This window comes from Onychostruthus taczanowskii, unplaced genomic scaffold, assembly GCF_017590055.1.
Source record: "Onychostruthus taczanowskii isolate IOZ18803 unplaced genomic scaffold, ASM1759005v1 scaffold22, whole genome shotgun sequence".
NCBI classification, from domain to species: Eukaryota; Metazoa; Chordata; class Aves; order Passeriformes; family Passeridae; genus Onychostruthus; species Onychostruthus taczanowskii.
In genome coordinates, this window is record NW_024499462.1 from 6,404,915 (window position 1) to 6,416,637 (window position 11,723).

The 11,723-nt window shown below is 42.4% G+C and overlaps 1 protein-coding gene across 2 annotated transcripts in view; it reads left to right on the plus strand.

Moving 5' to 3' along the window:
* The window catches only part of NCOA4 (nuclear receptor coactivator 4), a 28,570-nt gene that overhangs the window by 3,466 nt on the left and 13,381 nt on the right, over positions 1-11,723 (plus strand). Inside the window, exons 2-10 of one of the 2 annotated variants that reach the window (XM_041404700.1) lie at positions 2,590-2,743; positions 3,192-3,332; positions 3,452-3,540; positions 3,990-4,098; positions 4,702-4,773; positions 5,174-5,317; positions 5,547-6,554; positions 6,877-6,966; positions 7,524-9,290. In XM_041404700.1, coding sequence (XP_041260634.1) covers positions 2,590-2,743; positions 3,192-3,332; positions 3,452-3,540; positions 3,990-4,098; positions 4,702-4,773; positions 5,174-5,317; positions 5,547-6,554; positions 6,877-6,966; positions 7,524-7,529 — 1,813 coding nt within the window. In that variant the 3' untranslated portion in view covers positions 7,530-9,290. Of the gene's footprint in view, positions 1-2,589; positions 2,744-3,191; positions 3,333-3,451; positions 3,541-3,989; positions 4,099-4,701; positions 4,774-5,173; positions 5,318-5,546; positions 6,555-6,876; positions 6,967-7,523; positions 9,291-11,723 lie in introns of those variants that run through there. The other variant, XM_041404699.1, reaches the window with a different exon arrangement.

An 11,723-nucleotide genomic window follows, 5' to 3' on the forward strand; every position in this document is an offset into this window, starting at 1 on the left:
TGGCCGGGGCGGGGCGGGGCGCGGGCTGGGCCGCCCCGATAAGGCGAGGGGCCGCTCCAGCAAGCCGGGGCTTGGAGCGGAATTTGCAGGGTTGGGAGCATTCCGGAGGCCGTGCCTGGGAATGGAGGCCGCGTTATAAACGGGACGTTGCGGGATTGCTTCCTGAGCGCGGAAAGTAAGTGCGAGCTCGTCTGTTGGGGGTGTGCATCCCTTGACGCACACAGCGGGGGCTGGGGGGGACCCCGTGTGCTTGGAAAGCGTTTGATGGCACGGAAATGGCCACAGCAGATGACGGTGTGCTGCAGCCGCGTGTCTTCTTGTTACTGTTGAGCCGAATTGTGTGATCGCGGGTGTATCAGAGCATATGGCCTGAAAACGTTTTAAATTCTCAGTGCTAATTGGGTGTAACTGGGAAACAAGGAAATATGTTCTTGCCCCCTCTTGGTTTTGTTAGAGGCTTGTGGAAATGGAAAAGAAGGGTGGATTGGTTCTCATGCTCAACATGTGAGTTTTACTGGCTTATTTGCGACAAAGCCTAAGAACAGCCATTTTAACAGGAGCTGGCTGGCTGGAGAAAGGCAGCATTCATTCTCTCCATACATTCTGGAGTGAGTCTCTTGCAATCATTGAAAAAAGGAAAAGTAACAAACAGTAGTTTCAGAGATCATTAGGGAAGAGTGTGTAAGCTTCTTAAATTTAATTGTGCCATAACAAAGTTGCTAATACAGAGTGTGGTGAAGTAGGTTAACATAGTTTTCACAAAAGTAAAGTACATTATATATTGTGTGAGCAAATATGGTATTTTATTTAGCCTTTCAGACTTTGACTCGTTGTTATGCAAGAATATAAAAAAATGAAATAATAACCAATATGATTTTTTAAAATTTACATTTGGGTATATGATAGTTTTTAAGGTACCTAATATCCTTGTTTTCTTGGCTGGGTGTATTGCTGTCATCCACTTGTTAGATTACATCTGAGAACTAGGGCTCACACACCGCTGGTTCCTACATCCTGTGGGTTGTACATGAGAGTTGAAAAGCAAGATAAAGTCTAGGGAGTGTTGTGAGAAAAAGCTTAGCTTACCTTTTAGTGAATGTTGCTAGCATGGCGGAGGTCATGAAACCTTATAGAAGTGAATCTGTGACAAAGCTAGGGTGTGCAAATACTGGTGTTCACAGCACAGCATGGAGAATGATGTATTTCAGGCTTCTGCACCATCTGATTTGGTGCAAAATAACATAAACTTAAATATTGTATTTGAGTTCTTTTGTGTTTGTGCTCTGCAGTTCCTAGAGGATGAGATGTTATGGTGAAGATGGGATGGAGTTGTGTGCAGGGTCTTGGGGGGCTTCTGTGCCTAGTCTGTGTCTTGTGTCCGGAGGTGCTGGAGAGGCAGGAAACCCATGGTGCTGAGGGAACTAAGGGAGGTGCAGCCTCTGCTCCTGCCCCACCGAGAACATTGCTTTTTCTGTCACCTTCCCCTTGCAAGCCTCTCTTAGCCCTCTCCTGCGTGAAACACACACTTTTGTATCTTCCTGTGGAAGGACTTTTGGGTTACAGTTTATATGATCATGGGGCTTGGAAATTGCAGACTAAATAGCTGCTCAGTACCACAAGCTCTTGGTTGTCTTGTCATATTCAAAACTACTTTCAGTTCCCTCCATAGCTGTGGTAAAATTTGTGACATTTTAGACTGGCACATGTGTATGCTTTAAATCTGCTGGGAATTTCCATAGTTGTCATTGCTGAGGACTTGTTTAAATAGAATAAATACCTATGAATGTTTAGTGCTTCAGGAATCTCTTGAAACTGACAGGAGAATTTAAACTTTTTGGTAACAAAATAACCCACTGTTTAGGAAAAGTGCTTACAGTGATTCTTCCCATTTTTACTAAAAATCCATACTGTCTTTTCTCCCTTATTTGCAGAATCCTTGCCAGTGTAACTTCTGTAGAAATTTTGTATTTGAGCCCCTTCTAATTGAGACTGTGCTGAAGTTAAGTTACCACAGCTGTGACCAGGACAAAATGGGTAGCTGTGAAAATTCTGGCCTTTGCAGCTTAGTCAAGAATGGTCTTTGTAGCAACAAAGGGTTTCAGTAGGTAAAACTCTATTGGAATATTCTCATTTATGGGAGCCAGCTCATTGCCTGCAGAGGAAAGAAGGGTAACTGAAATATTTCGTGCCCCTGGTCAGGCCATTCTCCCCCAGCTCCAACATTGCTGCTGAACCTTTCCTGAATCAGCCCCTCAGCTCTGGGGTTTGCTGGCTAGGCATAAAAGCTGGGGGAAGGGAACTGGCAGGGGAGGATTGCATAAACTCCCATGGCTGAAGCTGTTGTCAAATATCTGTTGGTTTTCCTGTGATTGTGCAAATTCTGTGGGCCGAGGTGTTTGAGAGACTCTTGTTGCTCCTGGGGGAGAGCTTTATCTATCTTTAGAAAACTTGCATCTGTGTAGGGTCTTAGGGGGTTTTTTGTTCACCTTTATAGTGAAGTAGAACAGATGGTTCTTCATATGATGCCCTTCCTTTTCTGCTAAAGAGGAATAGAAACTATTAAGAAATCGTTTTTCCATTGTGTTTTAGGAACACTTCAAGAATGAGTCCACCACAAGATAGAAATAGAAATTCCTGCAGCAGTGAGACTCTGGCAAAGTGCCTTCAAGCAAAGAAGGACTTGGAAACAGCTATATCTGGAATTGTCAAAGCTGAACAGCAGATTAAAGAAAACTGGCGGGAGGTAATTTTAAATTACTTCTTAAAGATTTTTTAATAACTAACATTATTTCAATTAAAGTTTTTATTATTCCAGAATATTTACTATTATGGTGGTCTGAATTTTTCCTAGAAATTTGCAAACACGTTGCCATGTCATTTTGCCAATGCTCTTGATAAAGGTATTGCTGTATTACTGGCTTAGGCACGCAGAATTTCCAAAAGCTGTTGATTGAAACATCAGAATAGAGAGAGATTACAAATAATATTATTATTTGATACCTCTTTAAAGGTAGCCTTGCAACCGTTACTGACCTGAGTCACGTGGTTCTGTGGGTGACTGTGATGAACTTTGGAGATAAATTTCTCCAAAATTACCACTTGCCACTGACAAACAGTAGTTTGTAATCAGTGCAGCACGTGTATGTCCACTCTGCTGGACAGATGCAGAAATGGTGTTTGTTTCCTGCCAGGTCAAGGCCAAGATCCACAGCCACATCAGCCGGCAGCTGGAATGCCTGCGCAGCCGTGAGGTGTGGCTCTTCGAGCAGGTGGATCTCATCCAGCAGCTCAAAGAGGAGGCCTTGCAGCAGCAGGCACAGCAGCTCTACTGGGTAAGGCTTGGTTGTCAATTGCTGCTCTGGCATTTTCAAGCCGACATTGTCCTTGCAAGTATTGGCTCAATTTTAATCCTGGAAGCTGAAACAGTAACGGTGTTTTGTCTTCCGTGCAGTACTTGGGACAGTTCAATTGCCTTATTCATCAGCTGGAACACTCCTACAGTAACGAACTGGCAAACCAGATTTCAATTTGCCTGGAGAGGTAAATATATTTTATGATGCAAGTTAACACAGTTGGGTTTATTTTAACTTATGAATTTAATCTGATTTTTTTTTATTCTAATAGAACTAATAGATCTCACTGTTCCTACATTTTTAATAGTTCCTAGAAATAAGAACAACAGTCTGAGGTGATAAACCAGGATTATAATGAGCCGGAGAAGTACTCATTTATGCAGATTATTTCAAATACTAGTTGTTGATGGCAGTTGAAGTAAGAAGGTGAAACTTCAAGGTGTTTTGCTTGCAATTTATTCTGTTCTTGGTTTGTAGATAGCCATTCCTTTCTTGTATGCTGTATCAAAAGCCTTCTTTGTTGCCTAATGACTGCCAAGTAGCTTGAAAGCCTGTTGACGAAATAATGGACTGACTTCTTAAACAGGACAGGTGAAGAAGATTTTAGTTTTTTTTCCTATCACCTTTCTCTTTCAGACTGGAAAGTCTTACACTTAAACCTGAAGAGTCTTCCATCCTAAATTTTGAGGCTGACACATCTTACCTTCGCCAAGCTATTACCTCATTTGGTTCCATTAAAACCATGGTAAGCACCAGGACTTCCCTGGGTTGGAATACTTGCCTCAAAGATTTTTTTTTTTTTTCATTAGAGTAATATATTCGAAGTGATATTTTTGCTTTTAGTGACAGCTTGAATGGATTCTGTGTGTGAGTCATATAATTTTAGCTGTAGAATAAATACACAGTGGTTTATTAGTTATTGCATGTAGTTTTCACTGAGTTTAGTTAGGTACATGCTATTTTAATGTATTTTGGCAGAGGCTGAGGGAATGACTACTGCATTCTTGCTCTATTCTAGCAGATGAAAATTTGTTACTGTTTTCTTTAGATAGCAATAGTTAAAACAGTAGATGTTTTCTGTGATAAAAGTATTTTGGGATTCTTATGTAAGCGACATATTTCCTGTATTATTGGAGACAATTCTGTTAAAGGAAGCAGACTCAAGGTAGTATTTTTATACTACCTTGTAGTAGTAAATTTTTCTCTATTCTGTTTGTAAATGTTGAGAACATTGTTAGCCATAAAGCACTGAGAATTTGTAACTGTGCTTTATATTTGCTTTATTGTAGAATTTTTCCTAGAAACTGGACAAAACAGAGATTTAAATTAATTTTTACTTTTCTTTCAGCAAACCTCAGAGAGAGAGAATACTTCTCCTTGGTTCCCAGGGCAGAGCTGTGCCCTAATGAACTGTGAGCAGGTAAGATTGACCCGTGTGTGCGTGTTTAATTGCATTAGAGGAAAGAGGAGAACTCAAGCACGTTATGTGAGCTTGAGTAATGGCTTGTGCTTGTTAAGATGCATGAGTAACCAGTGACAGTGGCTGTGGTGAGCAGTGTTCTGATATTGTAGCTGCTCCAGGAGCAGACAGGCAAGAACAGAGCATGAAAGTGTATGTGGGGTGTGGCTGACAGGATTTTTAACTGAATGTTCCTTGATGTTGGAACTATCCAGTTCCTATGGGTTTTTTTGTAATTGGAGAGGACTGTTTTTCCTGTTGGTGCAGAAATACTGCTGCCTGCTGGATGCCTGTGCTGTGTTCAGCATAGATGGGCTCAGCAGTCAGTCTTTCCCCTAACCAAGGGCATTCTCTCTCACGGCAGACGCAGTGTGGGCCGGCGAGTGCCTCGCTGGCTGGCTGGTTACTCGGAAGCAGGCCTGCGGGTGTGCGCCAGGCTCCCTATGTTCCCAGCACCAATCTTGAGGAATGGGTTACCCAAAAGTGTGCGTCAGAGCCCAGCCAGGTAAACCTTCTGTGTGCTAACCTAGTTTTGAACAGAGGGGAAAACGCAGTACCTGACTGCAAGCAGAATGTGGTGGGAGTGAAACCTTCTGTAGTAGTCTTCATTCTGCCTCATGTTCACCCGGTGCTTTGGCGCTTACTAGCTGAATGCTCTGAGCCCTAACTATACAAACAGTTACTGAACGTTGCCTTTTAGTTTTAATAGATGTATTTCAATGTGTCTTTACCAGGATCTGAATTCCTCCAAAGTCTGCTATTTTGAGCAAGCCTGGGGAAATCTGAAGGATTTGGAGAACTGGCTCCTGCACAATCAGCAGCGTGATGTTGCTGGGAAGACAGATTCCCCTGGTCGCAAGGACTCCACCTCTACTCTCAACTCATCTTTTTCCACTATTGAAAAGGCAGAGGAATTAGAATCCCTTGGACAAGAAGAGATGGACCTTTCTGACTGGCTGCTTACTCCTGACACAGAAAATGCAAGTATTGCTTCAGATGAGAAATGGAAGAATGAGTTTAAACCTTTTAGAGAGGAATGCAATTTGAATGATTGGCTCCTCAAAGCTGAAACGTGTACCAGTTGTCGTGGCAGCCAAAGCAAAAGTGTGGAAATTGAGAACCTGGGAAATCTGAAGTGCCTGAATGAGCATCTTGATGGAAAGAAATCAACCACTACATCTGCTGTAAATGCTTGGCTTCTTCAGCATCCTCAGGCCCCCTTTAAAGTGGAAGATGTGTGCAAAGCTAATGATCTGTGTGCCAGCTTTTCAGAATGCGTGTGTGATGAAAACTGTGGAAAAGAGGCTCTTTGCAAATGGCTTCTGAAGAAAGATGGGAAGGACAAAAATGGAGTTCCAGTCCAGAGAGATGTACCAGACCTTGAGCATGAGAAGACCAAGTCTGCTGCCAGTTCCTGGCTTAGCCCTGCCCAGCAGCTCCCAGGGGAACCCGTGAGTGCAGAGAAAGCAGATTATTCAGCAGAGATCGCGGAACCCTGGAAAGCATTGCTCGAGAGGCCTCTGACAAGCTGGCTGGCCAAGGCTGAGCACAAAGCAGAAAGCACAGAAGAAAAGGAGAGTCGGGAAAAAGCAGACAAGAGTTTCAAGAGTCCTTTCCTAGACCTCTTGGCTCCATTCCACCTCCCCTTAAATGTAAACAGTTGGGTGTTGGCTTCCAATGGCCTAGAAAATGCAAACCTGCCTCCAGTGGAAGATAAATGGCTTCTGCGCAAGAAAGCACAAGTGAGCATAAGTTTTTGATACTTTTGCATCTTATGTGCCAGGTTTATTGCTTTACTGAATTTAGTGACTTAATTCTCTTCCAAAGTCATAGCTCTTCTGGATAATACTGACTGAAAGCTTTTAGGTTTCTTGGCTGTTTTAATGTTTTCACAATTATTACTTACTTAGCACCGAACAAATTAATATGTTATACTAAGTGAAGAAAGTATTAATCTCAAAGACTCAAAAATCAGTTTTGGTTTTGAACACACTACAGAATTTGAAGATACATCAGAATGTATTTATGTTTGGGGTTTGGTAATTAAGGTGACTTCTCTTTCAGGACTTTGGCCTTCCTACAGTTTGTGACCTTTTTGCCTGTATGAAACTCAGTGGAGATAATGAAAAATGGCTGTATCGGTCTCCTTTACAGGTAGGATACAGAATCTATTAGAACAGCTGAGCCTAATCATAACTTGGGGTACAGAACACAGACACTGGCAGCTAATGGTCACCTTCAATTCTTTACGTGTGTTTAACAGCAGTAATTTCCTCCCTTTACACCTTTTTAACAGCTTCAACCATTCCCCTTTGTTATTATTCCTCCTCTTTTGATCACAGGCCAGGGAGGGAATTACTTCTGTTCTTGTGTAAAGCTCTCAACTGATTGACACTTAGTAACTCTGATTGTAACTAAGATATGGAATTAATGTATCAATCTCCAGGCAGCTTCTTTCTTACCTTAGTAATGTATTTACAGCTGACATCATGTCTTTCCTTTCTGCTGATAACTCTTTGTCATTGTTTTTGAAATTAATCAATATAGCCCTTAGCAGAAGTACTTCAAACCCTAAAAGGCAGGATCCTCAGTTCCAAGAGGAATGTTAATACCACTTTTTTTCAAGGGTATAATCTTATAGTTGTTTTTTTTTTTTCCAAAGTGTTGCTGTTTATCAAAGAGAATAATAACCCTATTTTAAATTTGTTTAGATGTGAAGAACTGGATGTGTTGAAATCATCCCCTTCCTGCTATGAGTCGCACATCACACTGAGTGACTGCAGCCAGCTGAGTGCTTGTGTTTTGTGTTTGGCCATCTGCTTTCTCTTCTAAAATTATAACAAAAAGAAAGATTCCTTATCTAACAGAGTTTTGGTGCAGAAGATCCCTTTTTGTTGTCATTAATTCTGAAATGTAAACCCACTGACCATAAGCAATCGGATGCTTTAGAGGTGTTAGCAAATTTGTATCTATTATGAGAATACAAGGATCTTTAATGGGTTGGCACTTCAAGTATGTCGAAGCGAGTGCAGGTATAAAGCAGAATCTTCCTGGTGCTGTGGAACATCCACTGTTGACAGTGACTTTAAAAGTGCTGCTGTTCTTTCAGCTGCTACAACTGTCATGCATTGGGTTCCAGCTTACATAGGCTGTACTTGCAAGCAATTTGTTTTATGGAGCAGTTGCTCACTTTGGAGGTTTCATTTGCATCTTGTGTTGGTGCATTTCCCAGCTAAATATTTGAAATCCAGACTTTGAAAAATACATGGATTTATGGGACCTAACATGTGACAGGAGAATTGGTAACTTAGTTTTAGATCAAAATTCTTCTTGTGAATTTTGAGCCTTTCAGAGAACAGGGTAGGGTGTTAATTTTCATGCACCAGTAAATCAGACTCTACTGTGTCCCCAGCATTTACAAACTATTTGAAAGTCACTGAAAAAGCTGTAAAATGAAATGTGTGTTTCTGTTAGTTCTAAATAATTCATAATGAATTTTTATTGACTAAACCACTGGAAAACAGGCATCTTAGCCACATAATATTTAAAGGTAATATTTGGGGAATTAGATGCCTTCAGCAGATTGATGACCTGCTGTTTAATTGGGAAACATTAACTTGGCAAACTGTGGCTCCCTGTTTAAAGGTATTTAATCTGTGGTTTCCATGTGATTATGTATGTGAAAGTGGGGTCCAGTAACTTGGATCTTCCTGAAGCTGTGGACATAATATGAGCAATACCTCTTCAGATACTTAGCCTTTTGAGCCTGTAGGAACGAGTGCAAAGATGTGACATGGAAATGTGGATCATGCTTGTCAGGCTCCATGGAAAAACTGTGAAGCTCCACAGCTTCTGGTGCAGCTTCTACTCACTTAACAAATTGCTCTTAATGACTATGAAAATAGGCCCCCCTTCTCCCCATCCCTGCAGCCTGCCTGGGAATAAGAGTGATTTGAGTTCCTCACAACCCTGTAGAAAATTATTATTAGGATCCAACCTTGGTGTCACTTTGCAGTGTGAACACATTCCTGTCTACCAATCCTGTGCATTCATTTAAAAGTAAGTTTTTAGTCTGAGAAGGGGAGACTGCTCATCTGAAACCAGACCCTGAAAGGGCTTAACATCAGCAAAACACTTGAGGCTTTTGTACTTTCATAGCCAGGGCTTTCTGCTGGAGGCAGAGAGGTGTTTTAGGAGTTCACTTTCCCCTTCACATGTCCTTGTTGCTCCATGGGAAGACTGTACTGTGACTAACTCCAGTAATAGATGTGATCGGCAGTTGAACTTAAATTAACGGGATCGACGTGCAGCCCACCTCTTCCAATTAATTCCATGTAGTCGTCATTGTGTGCTACTTTGTCAGTTCATTATGAGCCTTTAAAACTTGGGGGTATGTATTCCTTTACTCAACTGACTTGTCACTAATTGATATTTATGTGAAACAGATTAGTCTTTTCCATTAAAAAATAATTGCAACCGAAGTGTGTGTTATGTCTCACTTACAAGATGGTCAACCAAATCCACTGTGGTGCGTGTCCAGCTTGCCTGTCTGGAAGCTGCTACAGTTGTGCTTCCATCCAGATGGGATTCAGTGCTTTAGTTCATTTCACCACTGCCTGAAGCTGCACTGAGCTCCAGAGCAGGGAGACTGGAGCTGGCTCACTCCTACACACTTAGTGGGAAGCTCCTGTCAGCTACTGCCTTGCAGTGTGACCCCCTGGACACACAGCTGGTGTGTCTCAGTCACCTGGGCTTTGCTCAGCTGTTGGAAGAAACAGACTCGGACAAAATGACCCATTTGCTTCTTAGCACTCTTGAATAATTAGTGAAGATTTCTGGATTTTAGTAGCATTTGGTCCTCTTCTCTTATGGCTGGAGAACCTTTGTACAACTGGAAGCGAGTTCTCTGTCTCCGCGTTGAGCATCAGCCTCCTTGCGTGACTGGTTCCTGCACTGAGTATTTTCCAGTATTTAACTGCAGCCTGCACTGTTCACGGTTCATTCGGAGAACATTTACAGGTGGGCCTGGCAGCCTTTGAACCACCATACCTTACCTTTCACATGGGGGTGTGCACACACCCCTTTTTTTAAAAGTGGACTGGAAGTTCTTTTTTAGAAGTAGTCACAGGCAGAACTCCTGAATGTGTATCCTGAATGTTTAGCTTTCAAAGGCAGGGAAAAAGTACTTCAAAATTATCCTAAGACAAGGACAGAACAGCAGGAAGCAAATGCTATTCATGGGTTCTCAAATGGCTGGAGAACTTTGAACAAGCTGAGCTGAGATTGATGCCTTGTACTGAGGAAAGCTTCCTTCCCTCCCACACCTCCCTGGAGCAGGGTGGCCACAGGCTCCTGGGGCACCAGCCCCTTCAACTCCTTGTCCTCCGAGCAGCTCTGGAGTCAGTGGGGCAGCTGTTCCCACAGGGCAGGGACAGAGAGGGGCTGACAGAGGGGGCAATACCTGTGAGGAACACAGAGCAGGTATTAACCATGCTGGGAAAGTACCAAAAAGGGCTGGGATACCCTCTGGTGTCCCTGCACTGGCTGGCATTGAACAGCACAGACCAATACTCACAGAGTACACAAAGCTCCACTTTAAACATTCCAGTTTCCTATCTAGAATTTATTAAGCACAGGGGTAGGTAACCTTCTGTTAAAGCATACAAAAGGATTTCCCCCCTCTTTCTCCCCTCCCAGATTAGATCACAGAAAACAGACTATGAATACTGGATAGTTTTTCTGCCCTAACACATTTGCCTCCTGTTTTCAGAAGCTGCTTCTGCTTCAGGGTGCCCAGAGACTCCACCCTAAGTAGTGATTTTTCAACAAATTCCTCCAACCGTAAGAGAAAGTCACGTACTAACAGGGAATGGTGTAAATGGATTTGCCTTTCTGTTCCAAAGTCTAAGCAGAACCAGCTTCACAAGATTCAAAACCCTTCCATTACACCTGCTGTCTCAGCCTCCTCACTTGGTGCCACAGCATGGAAAGCTGCCTTGGATCTATCAGCAAAGATACCACAACTGGCACCAAAACCCCACTCTTCCAAGACAGTCAAGGTCTCCCATACTTACATTTATGTAACACTGCATGGGAGGGCTCTAACTTGAGCCAAATTCTCTTTTTCAACTTGATTTTACGTCCTTTTATTCCTACTCAACTTGGATATATTTTTGGTCACAATTTAATGTAGCCATTTCATATATTTCCAGTAAATTGTGAATGCAGGATGTTATGACAGAATATTGTAAACACATTCTCCGTATTGAATGGTACAATCCACCTCCCTCACTGCTGCCTCTGTGCTGGCTGTCATAGCTCAAGCTACATATTACTCCATATACAGATTATGAACCAAAACTTTTAACAGCTGTAACACAGCTATTTCAGAAAAATGCTCTCAACTCTGCCCTTGAAGTGAGCAGTTCCAGGAAATGTGAGTGCACCGCACACCAGATAACATGCGAAGTTGCTCAAGAGTCAGCCTAGCCTTAAGGTTGTGCTAACGATGAACTTGAAAAGGCTTGCTTCTATATTATCTCCAGTGCACCTGAAGAAGGAAATACATTTGTTAAGCTTCATGGTTTTCCCACTTCAATCAGGACAGACAGTTCCTGGCTCACATTTTAGTCCTGAAAAATCTTAAGAAAATCTAAGATACAGTGCAGAGTTCCTGACATTTAAAAAGACCACCCCTGCCCTCATCAACCCCCAAAGCAGTTCTCAATCCTTCATCCAGTGTAGTGAAGAGTGCAGGAACACAAGTCCAACCAATGGTGACCAGGAAACATGCAGGGGAGGAACTCATTGATGCCAGTGGGGAGAGAAAAAGCTCAGAAGAAAGTGCATGTATTTTCCTGATGTCCCATGTGACAGCACTGTGCAGATGAAGCCCACGTCACCCCTCTGCA